Genomic DNA, 13,727 nt, shown 5'->3' on the forward strand with positions numbered 1-13,727 from the left:
AAATAAATAAATCCGCTCGAAAATAAATAAAGTACCCAATTGATACACATTAATAAATAAGGGACATATTGCAATTTAGTCGTCTTATTGTGTCGGGGAAAAAGCTGCCGGAGCTCGAAGTGCTGACGCCATTCGCAGACGGCCTTGAATTGCCAAATATCCGATAGATGAAGGCTTAGGGTTTTGTGCGAGTGATGGTGGAGAGCAGGAGGAGGAAGCCCTTGGTGCTTGCTTCCACTGAAGCACTTGTTAATTCCTTGCTCAATCCTTCTAAACATATTGATGAAGAAGCCGAAGGAAGTCACCGGATCACCCCATATCCATTGGCGGCCGGCCTGCAATTAACTGCTGGAATTCTTAGACTCTGCAAGGACGCAACTGTAGATTTTCCTACACTCGATGATTCTTCATTGGTTGGGTTGTCCGCTTCGCTGCTTAAAAGATTATCCATTACTTCAGGATCGCTGGTAATGGATTTACGCCATTTTTTGTTTTACGGCTACTCTGTGATGTTTATTTCAACAGATTGTGAAGTTACTATGCTAAAGCAAGTATTCCCCTTTGTCTCAAGTTTGCTAGCATGTCATGTTCTCATTTTTTCTTTTAAAATCTGGTGTTCTGTTTGGTATAGAGGAAAACAGATGGTTGATGAGTTGTTTTAAAAAAATTCTTTGCCTTTCGAATTATGTGTAGATACGTATCAAGAATTCTGATGCGAACATCAGTAGAATTGGGCAAGCTGTTGCTTTGGACCCTCCCAATGCTGATGAAAACTTGTCGAGTAATGGTTCACTCTGCTCGCAGTCTCCGAGGACGATGGTGATCTTTCCATCACACTCCTACCCTCGAATTCAGTCAGCAACTTTGGATCCTGGAGTGGCTTTTTTATCTCCGATCCTAGCATTTAACTTGAACTTGCACCATTCATGCTTAAAATCTGTTGTGCAGCAAGGCATAGAGACTCTGTCATCTTTGTTTGAAGTAAAAAGGGATGGTGAAGAGATTGGGAAAGTAAATGAGTCTTTTATTACTATAGGACTTGAACCTTGGGGGCAGTTACCTAAGTATGCCTCACACTTGAGAGCATCTTTTGTAAAGATACCAAAGTGTGGCACCCTTGAAAGTCTTAAAACTAGTTCATCAGTTGAAGCAAAAGATCGTCAAGAGTTGATCGATGTGGCTTTAAATGCGTACTTTTCCATTGACAGATTTCTTTCTAGAGGTGATCTCTTTGCTATCTGTGCACGGTGGAGCTGTAAATCAGAGTTGTGCATCTCGTGCAACCGAAAGATGTTGAACGGTGGTGATGATTTGATATACTTCAAGGTCAATTATTTTATGAATACGCTGTTACCTGTCCTACACATCCCGAGAGTGTCTTGAGGATTCCTGATCATATATTAGATTGTTTACCGGTTTTCAGGTTGTAGCTATGGAACCATTAGAGGAACCTGTTCTGAGAGTCAATCGCACTCGAACTGCGCTTGTTCTAGGAGGGGCCGTCTCTTCTGCTGTTCCTCCAGATCCTTTAATTTCACAAATAAAAGGTTTACCACCTTTACAAGAGGATACAGTGCAGACTTTAGCCTCCATACTTGCACCAACACTGTGTCCATCGGCACTTTTATCAAAATTCAGGGTTGCTATCCTATTGCATGGTCTTCCTGGTCTGTTTTAAACTTTTTGCTCCGGTTGTTTGAAAATGTCCTTGTACTTATCATAGTTCCCCAGAACAAATTAATTTGTGAACCAACATCTGAATTTGCTAGCCTGTGCTGATCCCGAAGCTAATTGCAGGTTGTGGGAAAAGGACTGTGGTCAGATACGTTGCTCGTCAACTGGGTTTGCATGTGGTGGAATATAGTTGTCATAATTTCATGACATCTTCTGAAAACAAAGCATCAGTTGCTCTCGCTGAAGCCTTCGATGTAGCCAGCAGGTATTCTGATGCTTATGGTGTTGAACGTTAAGCTATAGTTCCTTTCTGTTTTCATTTTCTTTCATGGGGTTTTGGTGGAATGGGGCATTGGCTAAATCCTTGCTCTCTATGTGTCTGTTCTTATCTCTTCTGAGCTGGTGATATTCTGTTTTATTCCATTCAAATTCCTAGTATTTTTTACATGCTATTACTATTGTAGATATCGTCCAACCATTCTTCTTCTTCGACATTTTGAGGTTTTCAGTAAACCGACCTCTCAAGATGTGTCATCTCACGAGCAAGTTGGTGTTAACTCAGAAGTTGCATCTGTTATTAAGCAGTTTACAGAGCCATTTAGCAAGGATGAATATGGCTACTTTGAAGAAAACTCACCTGATGATTCTGTAAGCATTCTAGTTATCAAGTGTATATCACTTTATTTTCTCTCTTATGTGCAGTAGCCTTTCTCTCTACCGCGCAAGTATTAGTTGCTTCTAATCAGACTTGATGTCACGGTCGAAGATAGCTTCTTTGTTTATTTTCATTTCCCCCTTTTCAACCAGTGAATCTTATATTAAAATAAAGATGCAACAGTTACTATAAACACTATTCAGAACTAAAGGTTCTGATGCTTTCTGTTACACTCGCATTGTAGGGCATATATTAAGCAAAAGATCAAGTGTAAAATGCTGAAATTTTTTTATCTAGCCAACTTATTTTGGTCATTAGAAACCTTCATCGCTTTATATCCATTTTTGAATTGCAACTCAACGCATTTGTGTCTTGAGTTTCATTCTGAAATATTAACGGTTAGCTGATCTGATTTTTTTGGATAAATACCTCAGGATGGAAATGCAAACCCTTCATATGCAGCATGTAGCTAATGACTATTGAAGAAATGATTATAACATTCGCTTGTTTCTTTTGTCCAGAATTTAAAAGTTGATGAAATGATAAACTGTCATCCAGTAATCTTGATAGCCGCTGCTGATAGTTCAGAAGGTCTTCCTCCAACTATTAGACGCTGTTTCAGTCATGAAATAAAAATGGGACCTCTCAGCGAAAAACAAAGGTGGCAATTGCTGTCTCAGTCCCTTCAGAGTGTTTCCCAGTCGAATCCAGATGTATGTTATTGTATTATTTTCCCCTGGATTTTGCAGTGACGTCTACACATACCCTGATGATTTTAGTTGATACCGTTTTACTTGCCTTTATTCTCTCTTCGGTGGTCTTATAAAATGATTAAAGTGATCTTACCATTTTACTTACCCTGAGTATGTTTTTTGTACTATTATGCTGAAGCCTGAAGGTGCATGTTGTCCTTATCTATCTAGCCGAATTTAATAATTTAGCCACTAGAAGTAGATACTTGAATAATAGCAACGTCATTTCAATGCTTTTGTTGCTGTGTAACAACCTTTTGTTTTGAGGTTTTGAGTTTTATTGTTTGCATCATTTCATACTGCAGACCTCTGTCGAGAATATGATAAAAGATATAGTTGGACAGACGTCTGGTTTCATGCCCAGAGATTTGCGGGCTCTAATTGCAGATGCAGGTGCAAATTTAATTTCTGAGGGGGGGATGGCAGACACTGGGTTGGAAGAGAGAACATCTGAGTCCAATTTGATTGAAGATGGCAAAACGATAAGTGCTGCACATTTAGGTCTTGGGAAAGACAACTTAACCAAAGCTTTGGAACAATCCAAAAGAAGAAATGCATCAGCTCTTGGTACTCCAAAGGTGAACCAGACAAGGTCTTAATGAGAACTTTTTTGATAGTTCAGATATTGTATTTCTAGATCGGGGGTCATATGCTTTTGATAACAACTTCACCGCAAAAAATGAGCTTTTCTGTTGAAAATTTTTATGACGGAGAGAGAAGGAGCTCTCTTAGGTCTTACCTTTGCCTGCAATTCATTTGTTTCAAAGAGATACAATTTATTCTTTGAGATACTCTTCCATTTTCCATATGGAAAAATCCTTGTTATCTTTGATGATCCTATTATAGGTACCAAACATCAAATGGGAAGATGTTGGTGGACTTGAGGACGTTAAAAAATCAATTCTGGATACCGTTCAGGTAAAAAACACTCACTGGAAACATGTACATCATTTTGAGTCCTTGACTTCTAAGAATATATAGAGGTTATGTCCTGTTTCGTTAGGTAGTTGATCCAAAAGATATTTCTTGACTATTCAATAAAATTGTATCTTACTAAAATTGAGACTGTCTGCTTTCAACTGGAAAGACTGGCAAATTTACTTATCATTCTTTATTTTCAGATGAATGATCATTATTGACGAGTAAAATGACCATCACATTCTTCATGAAAACTTACTCTCTGGCCAAGCATGTTGTAGATGTTGTAATCAAATTGGACTTCCTTTTACCCGATCCTTTAGCCTGTTTTGATACTCAGTGTTCTGGATTTATATTGCCAGCTTCCTCTTCTTCATAAGGATTTATTTTCGTCTGGTTTGCGTAAACGATCAGGGGTTCTTCTTTATGGTCCTCCAGGGACTGGAAAGGTAGGTTCTGCTTTGAACTTCCCCAATTTTTTCCATTTTGATGTATCTGATAAATTCTTAGATTAGAATCTAGTATTATAATTTTTTCGGGTGTTATTTTCAGACATTACTGGCAAAAGCCGTTGCCACAGAATGTTCCTTGAACTTTCTAAGTGTGAAAGGACCTGAATTGATAAACATGTACATTGGAGAGTCAGAGAAAAATATCCGAGACATTTTTCAGAAGGTAGAAAGTGCTCTTTTTCTATCCTCAGGAGCACCGTAACTACACAAAAAATTCAGGTTCAAATTAAGAACTGTTTTGTTGAATTCTACCTTATTTTTTTAGGCCAGAGCAGCTCGCCCATGTGTTATATTTTTTGACGAACTAGACTCTCTTGCCCCAGCCCGAGGTGCTTCTGGAGATTCTGGGGGTGTTATGGACAGAGTTGTTTCTCAGGTAAGGATAATAACAATCCTTTTGGAACATAATTGCAATTTCCAGACCTCACGTAAGAAGAAAATGTCCTCATGAGACCAAGACTAACATCAGTTTGTCATGGTCCCATGTTTAGGTCATGTTATGGGATGATCAATGTATTTTGGATAGGGTTTTGACGCTTGTTTTGAGAGAACCTCGCGATTAAACATTTACTATTTGATTTGAGAATTCTGGATATTCTTATTCCTTGCAACAATAGTTATTTAAATACAGGAAGACAATTAATTTCCCTAGCAAGAAATATACCGTAATTTCCCTATCCATGGCTAGAACGCAAGTAATATTAAAAAAAAACTAAATAAATTTTTCTAATTAATTCCTAATTTCTGAATCTTCCACCATTTCATCCTTGATTTTAGCAGTTTGTCATTAATTCTTGCCCATTAATCTGTATCCCCTTGGAAATCGTGACAAGCACGAAAAAGATAGATTCCAGGATCTTCAAACTGTTGCTGTTCTCTTTCAATTCTGAAAAATTCTCCATTACTTCAAGAACAATCATCGTAGGAGTATCTCAATGATTAAGCGCAAATGGCGGTAATTCTTATATTCTTCCCACTTCAATTTTGGACGATCTTGTTACCATTTGAGGGACCAGGGTTCACCAATGCACTCAAAGTGGAAAGAGGCCAATCCTACCTTGTCTTTCTCCGGTTCGCGTTGGTGACGAAAGAACTTTTCACATTGACTAAGATATCTCATCAAGTCTGATTGGCTATTGTACTGGGGAAAATCTAGCATCAAATTTTGAGGTACTTTTGATAAGTCGTCCTCGCTGTCTCGATGTCTTTCAAAATGTTGGTCTGTGCACCTCATTGATTGGTGCTGTCTTTGCCCCCAATCTTCTTCTAATTGTATGGTTGACAAACATTTTGATATCTCCTCGAATTGATCAAGAAGAGCTTGCTGCCTTTTCCATTGGCTGCCATGTCCTCTTGATGCGGCTTTACAAAAGCTTCAAATTGTTGTTATAGTGCTTGGAATCCCCCCATGACGACTGGCTCTGATACCAACTGGTTGTGGTCTCAGGTTTGGATCATGTTATAGGATGATCAATGTATTTTGGAAGGGTTTCGAGGCTCGTTTTGAAAGAACCTCCCGATCTCGTAGTTTTAAAGTCTCTTTGGGAGAGAACCTTAGATCCCGTGACAATTGTGAATAATTTTACTGATAATTTTATAATAGAATAACACTATTTATAATAGAGTACAATGATTCAAATAAAGAGGATCATATTATCCTAACATAAATAAAAATTACTCTAACTGAGAAATTATCTTATTTATTTAAAAATTAAATAAAGGATAAGATAACAACAAATCCTCCTTTGGGACTTGAACTTTCCATATTGGTGCAATGGGATCTTGATATTACTCTCTCCTTGGAGATCATGGTTGTCCATAACCAAAAAGTGTAGGCAACCTCCTCAGTCCACGCAAGGAGGTACTTGGATCTCCTCATGAATGATTGTTGCTGTTGGAGTATTTCAAAGATTAGGCATAGGTGGCGGTTCTTAAATTCCTCCTACAAAACCGAGTAAGACATTGGTCTCAAGGTAAAAAAAAAAAAAAAGCCAATCCACTCTTTCCTTTTTCCGGTGTTCATTGATGCCAAAGAATTGTTGGCATCGGTTTAGCCCTCCTAGTGGATCGGACATCCCTCTGTGCTTTGGAAAATCCCATTTTGAATATTTGGGATTGGGCACACGTGCTGCCATATGCTGATCTGCTGCCATGCAGCTCCCTGTTTTTCTGGTCATCCATACCTTTTATATAGCTTCATCATCCTTGTTTGCCTGTGCACTTGGTCTAGCCGCAGCAATGGACAGTGACAATGTGCTGCCATCTGTGGTTTCTCCGCCACGCAGCTCCTTAGTACTTCTGCCTTTGTCCTTACCCCCTACTGCTTCAGTTCTGGTTGCAGAGATAGTTAAGGATAATGCTTTCAGATGGGCATGGAGTTATTGCTGCCGACGCTTGTTTGCAGCCCATTTTCTTTGTACATCTGGATAAATGCTTCGAATTGTTGCTGCAAGGTGTGAAAATCCTCCATAACAGTTGGCTCTGATAGCAATTTGTTATGGTCCCAGGTTTGGATCATGATATTAGATGATCAATGTATTTTGGATAGAGTTTTGATGCTCGTTTTGAGATAACTTCGCGATCTCTTAGTTTTAAAGGCTCGTTGGGAGAGAATCTTATATCTCGTGACACAATATTTTGTATAATTTGCCTGATAATTTGATTAATAGAACACACTCTGTTTATAACAGAAGACAATGATTCATATAGAGAAAATCATATCCTAATATAAATAAAAGTTCACTCTAAGAATGATCCTATTTATTGAAACTTAAATAATATAACAACAAATCCTACAAAAAATTATAGCGAAATAATCCTTTGGGGTTTGAACTTCTGATATTGGTGCAATAGAGACACATGACACAGTCGATGACATGAAATTTTATTTTTCATTATTTTTATAGTTTGTATCAGTCATGTGATTGCCTAATTTGATTTATTTATGTCTAGATGCTCGCAGAAATCGATGGGTTGAATGATTCTTCTCAGGTTTGTTGTAGTACTTCACTGCAGTTACTTTTTACTTTTCTTTCCACATCTATTTTTTTTAGTTGATTTGCCGCCTTTATTTTCTTCTTCCACTTCATTTTAGTTCGTGATTGTGGGGTTCTATAGGACTTATTCATAATAGGTGCTAGCAACAGGCCAGATCTCATCGACCCTGCACTTCTGAGGCCAGGCAGATTTGATAAGCTCCTCTATGTTGGTGTTAATTCAGAAGCATCGTTCAGGGAGAGGTTTGGTTTGTTTTTCAATTCTTTGGTAATTCATGTTTTATATGTACTTCCATTAAAGTTGGTCCATTCTCTTTTTTCAGGGTCCTTAAAGCTCTTACGAGGAAGTTTAAACTGCATGAGCATTTGTCATTGTATGAGATAGCACAGAAATGCCCTCCAAATTTTACTGGTGCTGATATGTACGCTCTTTGTGCTGATGCTTGGTTTCGAGCTGCAAAAAACAAGGTACGTCCCCAACTTGTCTTATCATTCCGAACTCGACATCTGAGTAATAATTTCACCGTGTTGCCAACTTTTCACATTCCTTTGTCTCACTTGACCAAGATAGAGATTATAGGAATCAGATTCTTCCTTTGATATTTCCAAGTATGTTTTGCAGATAGAACCAGAGATATAAAGGCAGTACTATACCATCTTATTGATTTACAGTGAATTAAGAACGTTTCTTTATAACCATTTTTATAGGCGTTAAGTGCTGACTCTAAATCAAGCTTGGATGATCCATCGGACTCCATCGTTGTTGAGTATGAGGATTTTATTGAGGTAGGATATCCTATGTGCAAATGTCAAAGAGTTCACATATCGTCTGATTAGATTCAATCTTCTCTTTCTTTACTCGTGGCTGAGTCATTGTTCTGCACCTTGAAGGTCTTGAGAGAACTTTCTCCTTCACTCTCTATGGCTGAGCTGAAGAAATATGAGTTGCTGCGGGATCATTTCCAAGGTCCGTCGAGGATGAACTAAGTCAGTGTTGTGTACTTTTAATATTTTGTTATTGTTATTTCATCCTAATAATCTCCGGTTAAGTTGCCACAATATTCAATACCTTCCCAAATATTGATGTATATATAAAAGTTTCAAGTCCCCTGTTTTAGTTCACATGCATGATAAATAGAAGATGGAATTCAGAAGTGTGAGAGAGAAAAATAAAGGTGGGAATCAAATAATGTCCCAAAGTTATGAGTCACTAAACATAAAACTATTGTCTAAAATGCATTTCTTGAAGTATTCTTTGCCACCTGCACAGGAATTTTAATATTTTACCTTACCTGTCAATGAAAACCTCGTGAATGTCAATTGCATGGCTTCACTTCACAGGAACTTTTGGGCCCTATTTATGTTACTAGAAAACAAAAACTCATTCAAAATAAACCAAGTGGGGACGAAAATGCTTGGCTGCCCCTTTTTTAGTCGAAATAAATTTAAATCTGAAACTTTAAATCATCTGGAAATTGATTTTTGTTATTGAGGGAACGTGGCTATTGGCAGCCTAGTGTGACAAAAAAATTAATGGATAACTATGGAAAAGATGGGCTAAACTCATGGTCTATGAAACTTCCATTGAAAATAGTGGGCGGTGTAGATTTCTTCTGCCGTTTTGAGAATTGGTGGTGCATATAATCTTAAAAGCCTAAAAACAGAGCAAAAGAGAAGTGGAAAATGCTGCGGGCAATATAGATAAGGACCATAATTTTTACGTAGGCTTGAGCAATTTGACCGATAGCCTAGTTTGTCGGAGCTCGGGATATATGTGGTAATAAATACTTTGATGAATTCATTTTTGGGAAATTGGTTTTAAATCCTCATACCCAAACTTATCTTTATCCTAACTCTCTATACCTAAAAATATTTGCCCAAACTTCCCTAAAAGTTTAAAATTGACAAAAATATCCTTATATTTTAATGGTTGATTTTCCTGGGTAAAATGGTATCAGAGCCAGGATAAAATTATTTCAAACATACAATTTATTATTATGAAGTAATTAAATGTTTGGGGAGGAGAATTTTCTCAATTAACATGAATCTGAACCAGTCGAGATTAATTATTTACAAGATTTATTCCAGAAGTCTGGAATATTTGAAACATTAAGATCTAACCAATGTTAGATATCAAGAAGGAACTTATCAGAGTCCTAAGGTAAACTTATGATTCAAAACAACAGGTTCCTAGAAATAGTATCTGATTCCTCTAAACTCTCCGGAGATCTTAGAGAAATTCAAAAAAGGTATAAAATTATGACAATATGTAATATTATCTACCACAAATATGGAGAAAATCCTTGAAAACTAGGAAGAAATTCTTGGAATATTAAAGGATATTCGTACAATAATTCAAATTCTAGAACAACAACCAAGTTAGTAACAGAACTTCAGAAGGAAGGTTACTATCATTCTTTGGAACTGAGCCACTGTTACATAGGAAGGCCAAAGTAGTGTCAAAACCTTTGACTGAAGAAGAAAAATGATCGATCTAAGTTAAATCTTTCTCAGAAAGAAATTAATCTGATGACAAATTTAGAGAGATTGTATAGAGGATCTACAAGAGCTTACAGAATTTTTCGCAAATCTCAAAGTCGTAGATCTGAAGATGAACACAAGGGAGGGGAACCACCTTCTATAACATGGTCATCTTCTCAGGAACCACCAAAGGAAAGTGTTGAGATATCAGAATATAAATATGAGAGAATCTCAACACAATTTCCATATGGTGGAGAATCACACCCTAGCAGGAACAAGGACAAGGAGAAATCAGATTTCATTGCACTAATCACCCTACGGGAAAACTGTTTTAGAACATATACATCATTATGTGGTTATGCTTAAACTTGATGTACTAGATTTCAAAAACAGAGAAAATCTCATAGATGACTAGACATCTGCTATGAGAATCGCTGCAAGGAACACTTGATCTCAACAGAGAAGGATTCATTAAGCTTCTAGAAATGAGTCTTATGGGATCAGTTAAAATTGCTTGGGACATGACTTCATTAAAAACAAAAGAGTCAGTCCTAGCTGGAGAATCGCTTAGTGAGATAGCTGGAAAAATGACTACCCTATTTAAAGCACAATTTATAGGGGTAGACTATTTTAACAGTCAAGATACTAGAGAAGAGGAATAAATATACTCAAGCTCCTGTATAGCCTTGAATTATATGACATATGTTTACTTGATGAATATATTATGTTATTCACTAAATATAGATGAATTCAGGAGTCGAGGAAAATATAGCTATGCAGTTTTTATTTTCGCCAAAATGCCGAGTCTCTGGAGAGAAATGCTTATAAGGGAATATGTCCATGACAATCCAGATACGTTGGCACGAAGAGCCTCTTTTCTCAAAGGAAAATTGGCAGAATGATGTCATATGACAGCATTACAAAAGAATTACAAACGCTTAAGGGGTATCTATAAAAGAACTCCTCTGTGTTGTAAGGAAAATGATCTTTCAACAATTATTGGAAGTAAACCACAAAAGCATAAGATGAAAAGTTTTAGAACTCATCCTTATGCTAGAAGTGGAAGAAGTTCTTGGAAACCAAGAACAGTATGATCCAGACAGAAAGCCATACTTTATAAATCTGGACAAAGGAATGGACCATCAAGAGGTAGGATATCATCCCAAGCATCGAGTACATCTCAAAGCACAGGAAGAACACCTACAAAGAAAACTTTTAGAAGAGTTCATACTCGAGCTAATGAAAGTTTTAAAGATTATAATTGCTGGTTATGTGGAGCAAGATGTCATATCTCAACCAATTGTCCAAAAAATGAAAAAAGAGGTATTAAACGTTTCGATCCAACCCCAGATATTGAGGAAGAAGTTTACTACCAAGATCTTATTCAGGTATACCGATTTGAGGACATTGCCTAAGATGAAAGTATATATGAAGAAGAGGAAGAAGTAATGAGTCCAGGAAAAATATGATGGAACTGAATCGGAATCTGACTGAAGACGAGGTATTTCGACAAGAAACACATGAAGATTTGTCTAGTTTCTTCCGTCAGACAACAATATCTCATAACATGGTCCAAAAGATCATGAGAGAAAATGCATAGTCTACAGAGATATCAAGAATTTTTTGCAGGACAGGTAGAAAAGTTCTTAGGAAGTCTTGGCCTAAGAAACAAAAAGCATCTAATCTATAAAGTTTTCAGAAGAGAAATGACAATCTCAATGAACTTACAGGGAATAGAATGTAGATGCAATTAATTCTTCTGAAAAATTAAGGAGGAATTACAAAAACTCAAGATAGAAGTACCACAGACCATGTCCTGGATTCATATTGGAGCAATCTAAATTATGATTAAAGCTACTTTCAAAGAAGAAATAGATTCACCCATTGATATTGTTATATGCGATAAAAGAATGGGGAATTTTCAAGATTCAGTACAGTGAACTATCTCAGGAAATATCCGCGCATGAAAGATTGTATGAGTAATTTATCCGAGAATTGCCTAAAACTTAGCAGATCGAGATTTTAATCGAGCATTAACATTACATCAGAATTTCAAGGAATAAATATTGATGAAAGAAGGTAATAGACCATATTTAATTACCTATCAGATTTCATATGCGTTATCTAATACACATCATTCAGAATTGTTTATTAGAAATGAGTTCATTGAAATACCTGAGATATTTGGACAAGTTGCCCATATAATTTATCCAGAAAGAGTTGAGTTTTATTTAATACATGAAACATATATCCAAATATAAAACAAACCAATTCTATAAAAGAATCAAAGTCTTGGATTGAAATCAAGGAGACTATTTTTTCAGGGATATAGAATTATAAGTTACAGGGTGGGGGAAAGCGCATGTCCAAAAAACCCAACAGGAGCCAAAAAGCTTTTCTACCATAGGAAAGCTTAGATGTCCCAGAAGGGTGGAAGGAAGTAGAAATAGTATTTGATATTACGAAACAAAAATGAATCAATTTCTTGTAATACTATATACTATTTGGAACAACCTGTGATAAGAACTTATCAAGAATGATCAATATCGGAGAACTGAAAGTTCATATCAAAGGAATTCAAGGGAAAGAATCAAATCGATTGGTTCTTGAACTAGAGTTTCTCGAGGAACAAAAATCTTGGAAACGTCTAGAATACGAAATGAAGTTTATGGCGGAAGATAGGATGTGGAAAATCCAATGACCACAAGCCATTTCTCAATATACATTCCAGTAGGAATGTTATACGAACAATATAAGGTAGAATATTTTGCTGTTTATATTGATTCATGCGCTGGAATCTGTACCGCAAAAAGGGGGGTTTTCCAAATAATTTGGAAGAAGAACTACCAAAAATTGCTGGAAGAAATTTCTCTAGAAGAATTTTAATCTTATGTAAGGAATTAAGATGACCGAAATTGTAATCGGAGGTGCTTGACAAACGCCTTGGTATAAAGTAAAAACACCACCGATTTATTTTCATAATACATGAGCTGACATATTGTTAGGAAATAATTTCCTACAAATGTTCAAGTCATATACTCAAGAAAATGAGACTAGGCGATTAGTGTTCACAACACCATGTGATCATAAAGTCATAGTCCATCGATTAAGAGAGGCATTTTACAGAAAATTTCCCATTCAATTTCGCAGCAAGCGTGGTGATAAAGGAAAACTTTTGAACACAAAAATGAAGGATTCTAGATGGTTTAGAGAAACAATGCTCCAACTAAGAGCAGATAAAGAGCTTCTACCAGAAGAAATAGAATGTCTTAAGATAGCTCTACTTAAGAACGAAACTCGAAGCCTGCCTTAAAATTAAGTAAGACAAAGAGTATGAATTTGTCCGATGCAAACCTATCACAATGAATATAATTGATCAAAAAGATATGCAGATTATAATCATAGAACATCTGGACCTTAGTTTAATTAAAGCAGCAATTTCACCATACAGTAGCCCAAGATTTCTTGTGAGAAATCATGGTGAAATAAAAAGAACAAACCCAGATTAGTCATTAATTACCAAGAAATTAATAAGATTATGGAGTTTGATGGGCACTTCATACTTAGCAGTGAACATCTAATCAGTTGCATACGCAATGCAAAGATATTCTCTAAATTTGATTGTAAGTCCAGATTTTATCAGATTCGGATGCATGAAGAAAGCAAGAAATTCACAGCTTTCTCCACACCACAAGGACATTATATCTAGGAAGTATTATCAATGAGATTGGCTAATTCA

General features: G+C 36.5%; 1 protein-coding gene across 4 annotated transcripts; it reads left to right on the plus strand.

The window, feature by feature from the left end:
• Positions 1–63: 63 nt before the first annotated feature.
• On the plus strand, positions 64–8,615 carry LOC140832209 (peroxisomal ATPase PEX6). Of its 4 annotated transcripts, none has more exons than XM_073196098.1 (16): positions 64–467; positions 694–1,326; positions 1,424–1,667; positions 1,798–1,939; positions 2,139–2,322; positions 2,851–3,042; positions 3,387–3,659; positions 3,928–3,999; positions 4,362–4,448; positions 4,552–4,674; positions 4,777–4,887; positions 7,464–7,502; positions 7,629–7,750; positions 7,831–7,975; positions 8,216–8,293; positions 8,399–8,615. In XM_073196098.1, exons 1-16 carry the CDS (start codon positions 195–197, stop codon positions 8,492–8,494), a joined length of 2,814 nt encoding a protein of 937 aa, XP_073052199.1. In that variant the 5' UTR covers positions 64–194; the 3' UTR covers positions 8,495–8,615. The 4 variants fall into 4 exon arrangements, 2 of the variants coding, with proteins under 2 accessions (XP_073052199.1, XP_073052208.1); XM_073196107.1 differs by having other exon boundaries at positions 2,184–2,322; XR_012118085.1 differs by lacking the exons at positions 8,216–8,293; positions 8,399–8,615 and having other exon boundaries at positions 7,645–7,750.
• Positions 8,616–13,727: the final 5,112 nt, after the last annotated feature.

The sequence above is a fragment of the Primulina eburnea genome, chromosome 1 (genome assembly GCF_022965805.1).
Source record: "Primulina eburnea isolate SZY01 chromosome 1, ASM2296580v1, whole genome shotgun sequence".
In the NCBI taxonomy this organism is placed as follows: Eukaryota; Viridiplantae; Streptophyta; class Magnoliopsida; order Lamiales; family Gesneriaceae; genus Primulina; species Primulina eburnea.

Excerpts from the sequence above, each read along its gene's own strand:
- LOC140832209 (XM_073196098.1), top strand. The coding sequence starts at position 195 with ATGGTGGAGAGCAGGAGGAGGAAGCCCTTGGTGCTTGCTTCCACTGAA. Across the intron at positions 3,043-3,386 it reads TTTCCCAGTCGAATCCAGAT|ACCTCTGTCGAGAATATGAT; the intron begins GTATGTTATTGT and ends TTCATACTGCAG. Across the intron at positions 4,000-4,361 it reads CAATTCTGGATACCGTTCAG|CTTCCTCTTCTTCATAAGGA; the intron begins GTAAAAAACACT and ends TTATATTGCCAG.